This window comes from Manduca sexta, chromosome 28 (assembly GCF_014839805.1).
Source record: "Manduca sexta isolate Smith_Timp_Sample1 chromosome 28, JHU_Msex_v1.0, whole genome shotgun sequence".
Lineage (NCBI taxonomy): Eukaryota > Metazoa > Arthropoda > Insecta > Lepidoptera > Sphingidae > Manduca > Manduca sexta.
This window is the reverse complement of record NC_051142.1, coordinates 5,997,351-6,014,018: the sequence shown is the minus strand read 5'-3', so window position 1 is coordinate 6,014,018 and position 16,668 is coordinate 5,997,351. Positions and strand designations below refer to the sequence as shown.

Here is a 16,668-nt window from a genome sequence, read left to right as displayed (position 1 = left end):
TAACACTTAGTGCTTAACTGTTTATTGCTATGAATTTAGAATTTTCCTTGTGTAATTGTTAAAATTAATTCGACGTGCATTTTAATTCGTTTTCGAAATATTAATAATGTAGAATAAGTTTTTAACTTAAACTTGCCCAAGTTGCTTGAGCTGAATACAACTAAAATTTTCAACTTTCAACGCAAATGCTTCAATTTACAACTATTAATTTAGTGTAACTTTTACAATGATACCATGCTTAAGTTTCAAGGCATAATCACTTCAATTCTAAATTTTATTATATTACATTTCGTGATTTAAAATTAACGTTTATTTTAATTCAATACTAAAATCCTCACTTCTTTATCTGCAGAGCTACTAATTGCCGTGTGTTCGGCTTTATGAGGTTCTGCAAGATATCGCTCATTAATTATTGCCAAGTATGGCTTAAAAAGGCCGGCATAATTCTATTGACTTGCTAGGGTTAATCTTTTCTGTTGTAAATAATATATGTTCTGAATTATTTATAAAATTAAGTAAAAAAAAGGTGTAATTGACACGAGTGTTTATTTCTGAGTAAGTAACTAAGCATACAAAAAAAAAACAACATTGAAATATCTATAAAAATGGAACACATTAAAAAATAATAGTCACAATAAAGGTTACATTCTACAACAATTTCTCATCACTCGACACTCTATCCACACCCTACTACAGCTATAATCAGGTGCAGCGGAGTGACTGTGTACCCGTATAAAAAAAACTGTAGATTTTTAATTACCTGGTACAAAAACCGTGACATTTCGACGTTTCAAAGTATACAAAGGAATCTGTAAAAATGCTTTCTATACTGATTTATGTTGACCCAGTTACAAGGAGAGCATGTTTCCAATTTAATTAATTCCCGTTCGCAATCCCAAAGGACAGGAGAGCACTAAAGTACGAAGATTAGTTAATCTGTTTAATAGATGTGATTTAAGTGATCAATTTATACGACGTTTATTTAATACTATTGTATTACTTACATTATTAATGTGAGCACAATTAATTATTTTTTTTCATTCGAAGCAGATTTTTTTTATGAAGTTGCTACAATAAGAAACAAGAAAATTTTATTTTGTCGTGTATTTTTAAATGTTAAACAGCGATTAACGGTAAAATCTGATTTCATATGTACTCTCTAAATAAGACAAAAAACATTTTTATCGTGCATACAGATAAATACGATTTTATACCTACTTTAAGACAATCAACATTAGGAAGAAAATAACATAGAATAACCATAAGCCATAAGTTCTTATAGACAGTAAAATTGTACATAAGTAAAGTTTTAGACGCCGCGCAGACGCTATCGCGATATAAATTTGACTCGTCCTCCACTTTTTGGCGCTAACAAAACGCTGTATGGGTCGGGGTTAATTTCGTAGGGCTCCTCGGGTGTTGGCGCGAATTTGAACTTGTGAACCATCTGAGATAAACATGCGCGAATCTGCATCAAACCGTATCGCTTACCTGCAAATAAATGTTTGAAGTTAATAATAAAAATAATAGGTAAGTCGGTTACTAAAAAAACTGCTTTCCGGGTGCAAGCAATAAGCATAAGAAACGACTCGGACGGCCACTGGTCTTAAGGCACAATTTTCGTCGTAGAGCATTTTCTTATATCGTTATTCGGACTGAAGAACACTTTATAATACTTCATATAATTTGTGGTACAGAGATATAAGGTATATTTTTGTCACATGGCGTGATTTTTTACTACATTTAAATAACGAGGAACTTACTCCGGTAGTAATAAAAGAAAAACATTTTATAAAAACCTTAAATAAAGTTCAAGTTAATTCTTTAGTAAATTGTTTAAAAATTGCGCTATTAATTCTTCAAATAATGGATTTAATAAAAAAAAAACAATGAATCTTTAAATGTGTCCAAAGTTCATATTTTTATACAAAAATATTTCTGGTGCCATTTTTGAAAATATGAAGACGAATATCCAGAACTTTGTGCCCATTAAAGCCGAAAAGCATTTATTTTTTAAAACGTCCGCATTAAAACCTGAAGTCAAATGGCTTCACTTAACAAGATCAAATGCAATGATTTTAACCGAAGAGAATTATCATATAATTTAAAACTTTGTTTATCGTGAAATATCTTATTGCAGTAGGTTTGTAGCGTATACGTGATACATATTATAATTATCTTTGGGTACACATTCTTTATGCTTCTAAACATCATCGCTTTATCATAACCATTTTTCTTTTTCTTCATATTCGCCACTTATTTAACTGTTTCGCATTGTTATATTTTGTAAAAGGTGGCGAACCTACTTAGCTATACTGAGTGCGATACTTAGATAGAAAAACCACATAAGTTCAATTCCTATACATAAGTACATACATAACATCACGCATTTATCCCCGAAGGGGTATGCAGAGGTGCAACTAGGGCACCCACTTTTCGCCATCCCATGACGTGATAGGGGGCGAGCCTATCGCCATATCGGGCACAAATTTCAGACTCCGGGCTGATACTGAGCAGAAAAACCCAAATATCACTTTGCCCGACGCGGGATTCGAACCCAGGACCTCAGAGCGCTATTGTACCGGGCATGCAATACAACTACGCCACCGAGGCAGTCAATTCCTATATTGTTACATATTATATACCCGCGAAATCCCCGGGATTGTTAAGTGTTATTCGACAACCGTTAAATCTAAAAATGAAAGCTCTTCATAGCTTCTTTCCTTACAATGAGCCTAAGTGCGCGTCCACCAGTGTACAGGCACCTAAAAAAATCCTAAACATATTCAAAACTTCATCATAACAACTGCCTTTCGTGTCCTTGTCATGATTTCCCTTAAAAATCCTTTTGTATCCTTTAAATAAACCACAAAAGATTTTAAAAACAAAAACTTCTGCGACTAGTTCTGTACCTGACGACATGTGCTATAGCATAATGTTGGCGACTACTCATCAATCGAATAATTCAGCTCTAAAAATTTAAAATATTACTATTACGTTATACTTAATGTCAAGTGCAGTGCAGTTAATTTCCCATTCTAGGATAAAATATGTAGTTGTGCCAGCCTGAAGATTTATTTATGTTACAAACAAAAAATACAGAATGAAATGGGATACTGATCTTTTGGTGCGCTACCAAGATTAGTGCTTAGGGTTTTTTAATGAGTGCCGCTCATATATCATTCATTTTCGTTTTTGTCAGCTGCTTCTATGGGCTATGTCGGAACCAACTAGTGGAGGCTTTAACGGAAGTCATGTAATTTTGTTGGCTAATTAAAGAATTAAGAAATTGTAATAATACATACCGATACAGAAATGTGGACCTTCTCCGAAAGGTATGAACGTATAATTCCGATTGTCGTTGTCCGACATATTCATCATACGCTCTGGGTTCCATTTCTCCGGCTCCGGGTAATATTCCTCATTGTAGTGGATGCCTATCACGTTTACAAACACCGGCGTACCCGCTTCTATGAGCAGGTTGTCGTTGAGTTGGTAGTCTTTGGTACAGCATCGGTCTAAGTGTGGTGTCGGAGGATATTTCCTCAGTGTTTCTAAAATGTTGAAATTTATTAAAGGTTAAGTGTGAAGTTTTGTATTTATAAATCTGGCTTTATATTTTTTGTATTTACCATGTATACAAGCTGTCAGGTACTTCAGTTCCATTAATTCATCATAATTTAAAACATCCTTGCCGGCCCTTTTGAAGGCCTCATCAATTTCCTGGTACAGTGTTTCCTGAAAAAAAAATTGTTATAGACACATAAAAGATATTTGACATATCTAAATAAATGTTAAATGGGTCAAAAATAGTATTAAAGGAATGCGAATAGAATTTGCAACGCTCTAAAGACTCATTCAATATATTCCACAGACTTGTAGTAACATTTTTATATATTAGTAGACCTATTAATTGGACATAACAAAAGTTAAAACTAAAGCACGTCGCCATGTTCTCGTAAAATGTATAATTAATTGCTTATACGGGCACGATGACTTTAAAACGAAAACGCAAAAGTGGTGCTCCCGGTTATTATTTAACAAATCAGGTATTTTAATTTCATGGTCTCGCTATAGTTTAAAATCATAGTTTATATAAAGAAAACGACAACACAATCATGTTTACCGCAGAAGTTGCTTCTCTATTGTTTGTAAAATATCACACGCACACCAATGATTAAAGGTAATCTTAAATTATTTTATGACCGCAGCCTGTTTTTCCAGTTTTTCATACATAAAATCTGCTGTTTAACAATGGTTAGTAACCAAGAAGAATAACAAGACAGTCATTATATTTATGTCCGTGCAAAGTAAAAATCTTTTTTATTACTTATTTTTTACTCAATGACGCACTCAGTTAAACTTGCTGAGTACAGAACAATAGGGAGGAACATGAGTGTATTATTATTTTATATTAGCTTATTTGGGTGTATTCCTTATAGTACGAGATCCCGCTGCAGAATTAGTGCACTCATCGAGTATATGTTAAAAACTACATTCTTACACATATTTATGCTTAGAAGAATATATATCTACTAGGTTGCCTATTAAAACTTGGCCGCTAATATTTTTAATTAAATTATTGTTAATTGATTTTTCGGAAAACATTTCATTCATTTGTTTTTCAAATAAAATATCGTCCACTTCATGACAATACACATAAAGACTGAAAAACCACGGTTGCCGTTGCGCACTTGGCCGCACCTCTTCGCAGCCAGGTGTAAGCAGGTATGACTATGATATATTTACTCGTTCATAATGTATATTTATTAGCTATACATCAAATTAAAGCTGATTTTTTTCTGTTGATCATGATACACGGTTGCCTAATTAAATCTGGCTGCCAACAAGTGAGCATTTTTACATTGTGGTAATTTTTACATTTATCATTTTGAGAAGACTTTTTTTTGGAGTATTTATTAAGTTGTATTTACTATTGTTTTAACTGGTGGTTGAGAACACTATCATCAGGCGCATGCACAATGGCTCAAAAGTGTCGTACAGCTGATACTCGCTATCCTTTTCTGACTGGTAATATTACGCGCTAGCTCTCTTTCACTCTACCTTCAATATTTATCATTTTTAAGAGTCAGCAACCCTTATTTGCGGCCAGATTTAATTAGGCAACCGTGTATCAAGATCAACATAAAAAAATCAGCTTTAATTTGATGTATAGCTAATAAATATACATTATGAACGAGTAAATGTATCATAGTCATACCTGCTTACACCTGGCTGCGAAGAGGTGCGGCCAAGTGCGCAACGGCAACCGTGGTTTTTCGGAGTCTTTATGTGTATTGTCATGAAGTGGACGATATTTTATTTGAAAAACAAATGAATGAAATGTTTTTCGAATAATCAATTAACAATAATTTAATTAAAAATATTAGCGGCCAAGTTTTAATAGGCAACCTAGTAGATATATATTCTTCTAAGCATAAATATGTGTAAGAATGTAGTTTTTAACATATACTCGATGAGTGCACTAATTCTGCAGCGGGATCTTAGACTATTTACCCATAATTCATAGTCGTATTATTAGCCAATATTCTAAACGAGGCGTAAGTTATTAACAACAACTACCTGTATTTCAGGGTGGTGAGCCAACTCGTGAAGGCAGTAACTGATGGTTGTAGAAGAAGTCTCTATCGAACCCAATATAAATACTGCTGCTTGAGCCATCATTAGGTTTTCGGCCAAATCTGCAAGGGCAAAAGATTAGAAATCATTATTTTTTATAGGCATAAGCGTATATTTGCATAACCACATCTAAAATACTTATATTTCGTAAGAAGTTAGTCAATATTAATTGTAAAATATATATATATTTATCTATAAAAAAAAATCTGCGGTTTTAATAGTGTAACTACATGTACCTGAATCAGCGTCGGCGGGCAATTTGAGATTCTGCTTCATTTGCAGTAAGTGGTGAACCAGGTCCTTGTCGGACAGCTTGCCGGCAGCTTTGCGTTCATTGACAGTATCCCAAAATAGTTTTTTCACATAGTCCGTCGCTGGGTCTGAGAAGAATGTCAATCTGTAATAATATTTTTTGTGATTAATTTACTAAGTCCTAAAAGCTTAGAAGTATTCTAATCGTTATTTTTGATACAAGATTTATATAAATTTTCTTTAAATATTTTATCTAAAAATGAGTAGGAATTTTGATTTCTATTGAAACTAATCTATCAAATTTAAAGAAACATAAGATGTAAATATATTGACAGTCGCTGTGATGCGAATTCACAGATAAATATTAGAAGTAAAAGGATTGTGACCATTACATATTGTGATTGCTCTACATTTTGCATCTGGTAGAAACGGTAACAGATATTGACCGCATAGTCACCTTTTCTCTTTCTACAAAGTGGTCAGTTTGTGAGTTATAGCTCAGTCCATTATTTGTGACTATGAATACAGGAGACTAAATTATAGCTCAGAGCATTTCCTCAAATGCGTAATTGCGGAAACCAAGAAAATATAACATAATAATAGGACATTAGTCTTAACCGGCTAACTGGTTATGGAAGTAATGAATAAATAATAATTACAATAATTAAAATAATCTGCGGAAAAATCCACGCCTCGAACAAGTTAGAGAAAAAAACGAATCATACCTCAATACTTTAGCAAGATACGGAATGAAAAAGATCATGGTGAACTCGAAGCCGCGCCAGAATGTCCATTTCACCATGTGCCTGGTGATGTACCAGAGCGGCGAGGAGGGGTCGTTCAGCGCGCTCACGTAGATGCCAAACACGGTATAGCCCACAGTATCTGACGTGTACATTGAGAGCAACTCCTGTGCAAATATTTAATAAAGTTTTATTTAAATTACTGCACTTAATGGACGCAGTCTAAAATGCGTCAATAAAAAATAATTTGTGCATGTCTTAGATAACAAACGGCCTACATAATATAGTCGGACATGGTAAATACAAAGACTGTTACCTTAAGGTTGGCCGGTTCGTTCTTATCAACATTTTCTCGTTTTATTTTTAACACGAGTTCCTTCGCGTTCACGTTCATTAAGTCTGTGAGCATCTTCAACCGCTTCGATGTGAACATGGGTGACAGTTCGTGTCTCATCGTCGACCATAATGGAGCCTGTGGTATAAAACATTGCATGTTATGACTTTTCGTCAAATTGTTTTGTTTTTTAAAGTAGGGAGCTCATTTAATGTGTAGTTCTATATTTATGGGGCCTATTGCTACTAATAAAATATATATTTCCTAAATTACAGTTTCTACAATTGGTGATTGTGTCTGAACTTTTAGTTTTATTATTTTTGATTTTCTTTTTCAATGTGATAATAATAAGTAAATATATTTTTTAAAAATAACGAATTTCAGTTTGATGTCATTATGGGGTTTCACATAAACAGTTCTTTTATCGATTTATTTACCAAATAAATTGTGTTTTCTCTGTATTTATTACTGTTTTGTAGAGTTAAAAAAATTACAACTTAGAAACCATGTTATGATAATAGGTATAAGCATGTAGTAAATTGTTATATTTTAATGAGTGTGTTGTATCTGCCCGCTTGACCACGAGAGTCGCGGGAAAATAACTGGGGAAACGTATAACGAGCGGCGACGCGTGCAGCAGGAATGGACGATATCGGGCGGATTATAAGTTCCCGTTTATATATTTTTTTATTTTCCACACAATTACCTATATAAAATTACAACGAGAAATATTAATAATTATTTTATGATCATTATGAATGGTGGGGTGAAAATACGATTTTTGTTCAAATAAAGACTACACAGTTATACTACCATACAATATCAAATTCATGTATAAATTTCTTTGTATGTTTATATTATATTACAAATGTATATAAGTACCTACTTTTGTTTGAGTAAACTAGCCTTTACATTTTTGGTTAAAACTATTTCTAATACAAGAATATCAATGTGAAAAAGCTCATTTTGGCGTAAGCCTGGCCAAATTAATTATTTGGTAAGTTATAAAGCAACACGTTCCGTGAACCGCTGTCGCTTCGTTGTGCCGTGCCGCACCGCGCCGTGTCGAACCCTAGTAAAGCGAGAACCGCGGCGATATCGCGCCGGCCGTTTCTGCTATCCGCCACCGCTGCTCGTGGCACCACTCATGGTCAAGAGGTTATTGTAGAAAGTTGGCTCTCATCATGTTATAGTATTATTTGATGTACTTACTGCTTAAACTCTAACTATCGCAACAGCATTTTCATGTGAGGTAATATATCTTGTTAAAAACTTCTTTGTTCATTTATGTCTAATTTAAAATGGAATAAAAAATTTGGTATGTTCCTTTTTTGTTTAAAGTTTTACGCCAAGGCCAACTTTGTTAAACCGGTTGGGATTTGGAACATTTATTTTATACCACAAGGTGAGATCAACCGCTGGCCTGATGGTAGAGTCACTACCTTATAGCAAGCAGTAAAAAAGCAGTATTAAGTATCTAGACCTTTATATGTTGAAGTACTATACTCGTCACGCATAAAATTTTAAAACTGTTATAAAGTTTCCACTGTACTATTACTTCCACTGACTATAAAATTTACGTTTTCCTCCTAAATAGGGTACCGGACTCATTTTTGTTCTTTACTATTATAAAATATTTACATAATATTAATTATAACACAGAAGGAATTATTAAAATCCGGTAAAAAATCAACAAGTTATAAGTCTTTGAATTTCGGTGGAAGGGGTAATTAACAAGAAACAGAAAAGAGACGAAATATCCACATGTGACGTCATCGGGAATTACGACGCGTGCGAAAAGAAGAGATGAAGCGATATCCCCACATCGCGCCCACTTCTGCACGTTACAATATTTTAAATATGAATTACTCGCTAATTTTTTAACCAATTGTTACGCAGTTTTCGCAGGAGTGCTTCTTTTTCGTATTATTAACCATTACATATAGAATAATGTACAAAATCAAGCATAGGCCGGTCCCCTATTATGCTTTATAATAACTCAAATTAGCTATAATACCTTCTGTATAATATAATAATCTGTAATTTCACTCTTGTAATTTCTTAAATTTAAATTAAATTTATTTACCAGTACCGCATAAGTGCCTAAATAAAACTGCACGGTCGCCGTGCGCTCATCGACAACAGAACCATACAAAACTTTAGTAGTTACGACTGACGCGATTGGAAGCTCGATACGGCTTTTAAATTACATTATTTATATTAGAAAATCGTGTTATTTCATTTATATTAAAATTAAAGTTGATGTTAAATTGTAAATCTTACAGTGTAATGTACTAGCCCTGTATAATGTACGTTTATCTTAACTTTGAAGTCCAAGCCAAAATAGTTACTACAATATTATGCATGATTAAATGGGCGTATCATAAATCAGTTTACGATATATGCGTATGTACGTATTTACAATTTAAGATATGTGTCGTAATGAAAATTATAAAATATGATAAATACAATAAAGATAAATGCAATCACTACATGATATAAGTAAAACAAAGTCGCTTTCTCTGTCTCTATCTATGTATGCTTAAATCTTTAAAACTACGCAACGGATTTTGATGCGGTTTTTTTAATAGATAGAGTGATTCAAGAGGAAGGTTTATATGTATAATAACATCCATTAAATAGTGGAGAAATATTGCAGCCGTGCGAAGCCGGGGCGGGTCGCATAATATAAACAGCTAAATGGATTTGGTTGATATAAATAAGATAAAAAAATACCAAAACACGGTTAGGTACGAGCTATTTTTTAACCCGAAAAAATACAACATTGAACTTTTATTTTAGGTAATACCGGTTATACCGGTGGAAATGCCAGCAAAGCATTACCATTATTAGTAAGATTCAGTTTGATGCTTAGAGATTTGACGAAACTTCGTATGTTTTTAGTTAGTTATGCCGTAAATTTTACGTATGTCTTTCAACTATCTTTGTGATAATAAAATTTAAGATTGACATGTAAATGTTTTCTACTGAATTTATAATTTGCAAGCGGCGATAGCCTAGTTGGTTGTGGATCGGACTGCCGAAACGAATGTCCGCAGGTTCAAATCACAAGAGCACACACCTCTGACTTGTCTAAAAAATTATGTGTTTTCTTTGTGAATTATCGCTTGCTTTAACGGTGAATATATCAACGAGTTTTCTATATGCTCAACGGGGTTAGACCAAATATTGGACCAAAAGGTGTGCAAAGTGAATTATTTTCTGGCGACCTAGTAGGCGATGTGAGATTTCGATAGAATAATGTTTCATTGTTACCAAATTGCTTATTTTGTAATTTCCTGAGTGTAGTCTCTTTATATCTGCGCAGCCGACATGCAAGAGCGTTTAATTTTTGCTTCAGAGTGTCTAGGTAGTGGCCAGTTGCGTCCCTACCATGTCGGGTATGGGCAAGCCAAAGCAGTACAAAAAAAATTCGTCTCCGTTTCACATAAAACTAGTGTTAAAAAAATTTGGCCCGTCATGACCTCTAAAAGAAGTTAAATTACCTATACCTCACCTACCTTACCTCAGAAAAAATAACAATACAACGACTGTCGAGTGTCGACGCGCAATGTTTTGTTTTGAAATTTCGTCACATATCTTCTACCTACTGTACCTACTTAATTGCTGAAATAATAAGGTTACATTTCGCTGTTTACCGAAATTATTACGTTTATATGTTTTTGTAAATTGGAATATCTCTTACATACAGCGCCGATTAAATAATTATCCTTAGCCATAAGTATCCCAAAAATTTGTCTCGTTCAAGAAAAATGTGCAAAGCCAATGATAGGTACAACTAAGGTAATGTTTGTTCGTATGGAAGTATCCTTCACGCCGATTAGTTTTAGATACTAGACTAAATACCTTATAAGGTTCTTTAACTCAGGAGTACATTTCGCGCCTCTCGCCAGCTTGTTGAATGTTGTTGTTTTTCATCATAATCTAACAAATTTACTTTCTTCTTGGCTATCAAACTTTCACACACTTGAAACTATTATAAGGTATCATTTCACTCATCTTCTTTATATTTAAATGTTGTAAATAATTCGAAAACACGTTATAAAGACAAAAACTTTAAAAAATGAATTGCCGGCTCAATCAAAACAAACAACTAGTGTTGCCAGTTACTAATCGCAAATTATACTTAAAATTTCTACTAAAATTATACGAAAGGTTTAAAATACATAAATTACATAAAAATAATAATTATTATGTAAATAGAATTAGGTTTATTCTAAAATCATTAAATATACATGAATAATAAAACATTATTCATCCAAATAAGGAATATTATTTAGAATAAATGTTTAATATTAGTAGAAGTGCAAAGACTTGGCAACACTGTTTATAAAGCATGGCTTTATTTCAAGTACTGATTGCTATAGAAACTTACTATAGCTATACGTGTGTGGTAGGATTTTATCCGCATTCAATCTATAAGTGTGAAAGAGAAAAAATACCAAGGCAAAAAGCCTCCTAGAAGCCCACGCGAGAGTGATGGAATATAGTTTGTGCGCTTGTTTTATATTAAAAATGAAATGCGTGCATACTGATACGGTTTAGATGTAGTATGTGTTAGGGTTTATTAGTGTGTGTGTAGGTGCGTTCGAGGCGAACAGGCTCGGTGCACCGACACTTAGCGTGGGAATTTTTATCTTTACTGTACCGACCGTAAAATTATGATTATTGTTCCATATTCCGTTTTGTGCAAATAATTTTACGGCAAACCAGGCTTTTGGGCTTCTATGGATGAACCGCCACTGGTAGTTGCTAACATCATTGTTTTGTGTCTCGTGTTGGGAATGGATTTTATACTATTCTTTTATTTTATCTATATGCTTTTGCAAAGCTGTCGATCGGACGCCTCTTATAATCTGTCAGACGCCCTATTTGCTATTAATTAGCTTATTTTGCCTTCTGGCCGTCTTTGCCATCTGGGTTTTCTATCTAAGTTACTGTTGAGTTTGCATGTGTTTGATTTTAGCACCATAAAATTTTGTAGCAGTGAGGGTGATGAATTTGATGAATGAGACTCTTCAATTCTATTAAGATACGAGGGTGGTGATGAAGGGTTGGATGAAAATAATGAAGTTGGTGAGGAACATGACGATGATGTTGATGATGTTGGTCATGTTGGGCTGCAATAGTTTGAAACCGGGCAGATTGGTGCGATACGGTGCCCTCCCGAGAATACGCTGGGCAGCCCGGGCTTAAAGGCCTGGGGCGGGATTCTCCCCCGCGGTTAGCTTCGGTACGCGCCTGGTGTATTGTTCCGTTTCTTAGACGCATTGCATGTATATTGTTTTAACCCTAGTGCTTCGTTAATCATTGGTAAGTATTAATCAGATATTCGTGTGGGACTTAAAGTTAGATCTGTGGGGGGCTTATTATTATAACCTTATAAAGTTTGTTTATACCGGCAATATTGGCGCAGTATAGTCCGGAATAAAATGATCCGTGTAGGAGGTCACGACCCTCAGCATTGAGGACATCGACGCAAGAAGAAGAAATAAAGTTTGTAAGATATAATTAATTTAAATTTGTTACGCAATTCAAATTTACATACCTTTAGAGTAAACAAATTCAACGAGCCCAATGGATCTGATTGTAGCGATGAATAACAGAGTCTATTTTCAAAATGATCGTAGTCTTTGACAAGGATCTTCCTGACGTACTCCGGCGTTTGTACAACCAGTGTTGGCTGCCAGGCGAGGAATATTCCGTAATAATCCCTTTTGTTTTTCTTCCTCAATTCATTGAACATCTCCCAAAAACTTTTCCTCATCACATATCTCAAATTACCGAAGAACAAGAATGGCTTCTCATAATGTACACCACGTCTCTTCCAATACCCATAGCGTATGTGGAAGAAAATGTAAACTGCACTTATAATAATAATTAGAAGAAGTAAAATTATTTGCGCGAGGACGCCAATCCAGCCCACGTCCATTTTGTGTGCGATCTTCAACTGTTGTAAGGCTTTAATTCCGAATGGATAAGATAACTGGTATAGTGAGATTACTTGCGAGAATATACACGACGACACTGATTATCATGGTATAAACTACTACTTTTATATGAGGGGGTAATTAAAAATTAACATATAATGGTAAATAAATATTATTACTAGATTTTCCGTATTTCTGCTTGCTAAAAGTTATACCAACCAAGTAAAAAAATAGATGTAAGGCTGATAGACATTTTGGGAAGGTGTTTGAGGCAATGTTAAACATTGCTATACATTTCTTCTGGTTATACCAGAATATGATAATGCAAACCTGGATGCAGGTTTTAAATGACGCATATTTTAAAAAACGATGTTTTTTGGTAGTTTAAAGGTTTTTTTAGTGTTAGTTTCACCGTTGTGAGAAAGACACACAGGTGGTACACGAAATAGTTATTTTTTTACTACCTATGCTAAAAAAAAAAAACAATGCTGGCATAATTTAATGCATCAATGAAAATTAAGTTGGATTGGATTAACATACTGAAGTCTGATAATTGTTTATCAAACATATAATAAATTACATCAATTATTTATAATTTGAAATAATCGATCCTTACCGATAATCATTTAGAAGACAATTATTAGATTAAGTGTTGGATTATCTTATTATGATAATATGGATTGATGTTTTGAAATCCCTCTTATCTGTAGATAATTCTTCAGGCGAAAATTAGTTTATCATTTATTGATGGATGGTAACGCAACAGCGACAGCATTTAAATACTATATAAATGATGTGAATCGAAGCATGTCACTTAAGTCGCTTAATTTTTCCACGAGACTGAAAACAACTGGACTGTGTCCAACTCTGTGTCCGGGACCTTATCGGCTTAAAACGTTAAAGACCCGATAAGCGCTGGCCATTACCTGTATTGAAATTGAAAAAGTAAAACCAAACAAAAAACAAAAAGAATTTCACGTAGACAGAACTGCGAGCAGAAGCTAATATAGGTAATACACATAAGATATGAAAGTCTAAGAATATTTTGTAATGTGTTACGTAATGGCATGAAAAGAAATAATTTATTTTTAATCTGTAAAATGTTTACTTATTTAGATTCAGTAAAATTTTTACTTTACCACTTCGGAAAGCAGTTTCCACTAGACAAGAACGGGTTGCTCCTTTTGAAATCATTTCAAAGGTATAAAGTAAGTACAGCATAGAATCTAAAAAAAGTTACATTTATATTTCATTTGTTTATATGCAAAATAAAAAAAAAAAAACTTTTGGGAAAGCCATCAAATAGTTCGCATTTTTCAAACTTTTATTTTTATAAAAATCAACTTAATTAAATATTACACTTTGTAATTCTTATTTAAATTAAACTTTGGTCTTTTAGGAACATAAAAAAATTTACATATAAATTTATTATTACAGGAAATATTAAAAAGACATAAACTTAGAACTCAGTTCAGCGCACACTTAGAGTACTGTGTGGCAAAGAGCACGCGGTAAGAACCGGTCATAGAAGGTAAGAGTGCGCGACATACTTATAGTATTTAAAACGTAAGATCATTAGCCCTTGCAGTTGTCACAATTGAAGATACCAAATTCGATGTGTATAGACTGTGCACTCATCAGGCCAGTGTGCTTCACACGGTGAAGATGGATCCAATCCTCTTGTGGCGGTTCGATGAAGAGTTCATAGCAAATAGGACATCTTATTATTTGTTGACCTGTTTTATGTTCAAAATTGCGGAGTGTTTTTATAAAGCAAGCAATTTAATTTTCATATTATATAAGCTAAGAGTACGCATGCGTACTCTTACCGATTACGGATATTTGGTTTAAGTCAATGCAATCTTTAAAAGCAAATACAATGGCGACATAACATAAAATTTAGAACATACTTGTATATTTAACATATCATAACTTCAATTAATAATTTGATGTTATAATTTTTACCAATACACTATTATTCGGCATATGACGATGCACAGCATCTGTGAGAGTGCGTCATACTTCCCCTTAGTATTTCCGGTCAAATTGTAGTCCTTCCGGTTTGGTTCAGCCAATCAGCGTTGAGTAAACGTCACGTGGTCTCAGGTGACCGCTTGCGGTTTGGAGGTGCCATCATGCTTCATAGCGTCGTTATTCTCCGAAGAGGCAACATCAGTTGCAAAAATATTAAGGAATTTAAAAAGTGAAAGTATAAAAAGTGAATTTAGATATTAATTAGTATGAGTGAACACGGCTATGGCGGACCTGAGCGCTCGGTGGACGATTGCGTCAACCTGCCTGCAAGTGATCACGCTGAGTCGTTAGAACCTCGAGCTGGACCGTCGGTAGACCGTAATCGCCGATCTTCGATATCCAGCGTATCAAGTGATTCAAGTTCAGCAGTATCAGAATACTGTCAGGTAAAACGTAGCCGACGTAGTGAGTCACAAATTGAAAACTTAACTCACCAGGTAAGTAACCTAACTAATTTACTATGGCATAAATTCGCTTCGGATTTCACGGCGGATTGTCCGCCGCAACTACCTGGACCATCCTCACTGTCGCCAGGTATACCTGCGTCTGGTGTGCCCTTGTTACCACCAGGGGCACCGGATCCCGGACCTAGTACACAAACACTTTGTGTTACATTAAATCAGCCTGTCGTAGCTGATGCACTGAAATTAAATTTGAGTGTTGTTAGCACGTTAGTGAAAGATCCAAAAGTACCCACGGCAAATCCCGATCGTGTAAAACAACTCGAGGGCCTTCAAAAGTTTGACAGTGTAAACTGGAAAAACGTGCGGTACGCCGATGCTTTAAAAACGCATAATGCATCTCCAGGGTTCGTCGAATTAGAAATAAATGACCAGTTACGACAGTTTGCAAAGGGAAAAGATTACACGGCTAATTCAGAGAGGATTGTAGCAGCATTAACTAATGCCTTGCTCACACAACATGAATTATTAAATAATAATTTGCAACAGATAGTCGATTGGGCAGCAACTCCAGACACAGTTCTGTCATCCTCGACTGTATTTGAAAAAATATCTAGCTTATTCCATTCAACTTCCAAATTTCATAAAAATAATGAAGAAGTAATGCAGCTTGTTTGTGGAAAACGAGCAGAATATATTGAAAACCGTAGGGAGCGTCTACTTAACGAGATACCTAATAAGAACTTGCGAGAGGGTCTGCGCAAGATACCTCCAAGCTCTAAAAATCTCTTTGACGAGTCTCGGCTACAGGCGTACATAATTAACACTGGTGGCATAGACAAGTGGATTCGTCCTTGGTATAACCGAGAAAAGGAAGGACAAAAACCGAACGATAAATCGGTCACCGCACCTAAGCGGATACAAAATCAGTCCTTTCGGTCGCATAACAATGAACCAGGAAAGGATAGAAAAGGAAAGCCTAGATCCAGTGGCATCAAGCAGTCATTTCCTGCCAAATCAAAGCAATCCTTCAAGAAGGATGCTCAGGCATACAAAAGAAAATCCGACCAATGACTCACGGCCGCGTCCGCCAACGAGCGGATTTTACGGGGGCTGCCTGCGAGCGTATCGCAGGCAGTGGTTGGCGCTTCGGGCTCCGGAGGCCCTTCTCGACCTAGTGACGGGAATGCGTCTGCCATTCACCTCCAAACCTCTGCTGGTCTATCCATCACAGAGGACACTTCGCCAGTTCGAAACCAAACAATCAACTGGAATGTCTCAACAAATCGAGTTATTACTCCATCAAGGTGTAC

General features: G+C 34.9%; 1 protein-coding gene across 1 annotated transcript; it reads right to left on the bottom strand.

Annotated features, from left to right (window-relative positions):
- LOC115441872 (cytochrome P450 6k1) lies at window positions 1-13,016 on the bottom strand. Its single transcript, XM_037444696.1, has 8 exons — window positions 12,539-13,016; window positions 6,952-7,107; window positions 6,618-6,802; window positions 5,877-6,037; window positions 5,584-5,702; window positions 3,633-3,738; window positions 3,306-3,554; window positions 1-1,491 (listed from the first exon to the last, which is right to left on the bottom strand). The coding sequence occupies exons 1-8, from the start codon at window positions 12,920-12,922 to the stop codon at window positions 1,328-1,330; spliced, it is 1,524 nt and encodes a 507-aa protein (XP_037300593.1). The 5' UTR covers window positions 12,923-13,016; the 3' UTR covers window positions 1-1,327.
- Between the last annotated feature and the right edge of the window lie 3,652 nt (window positions 13,017-16,668).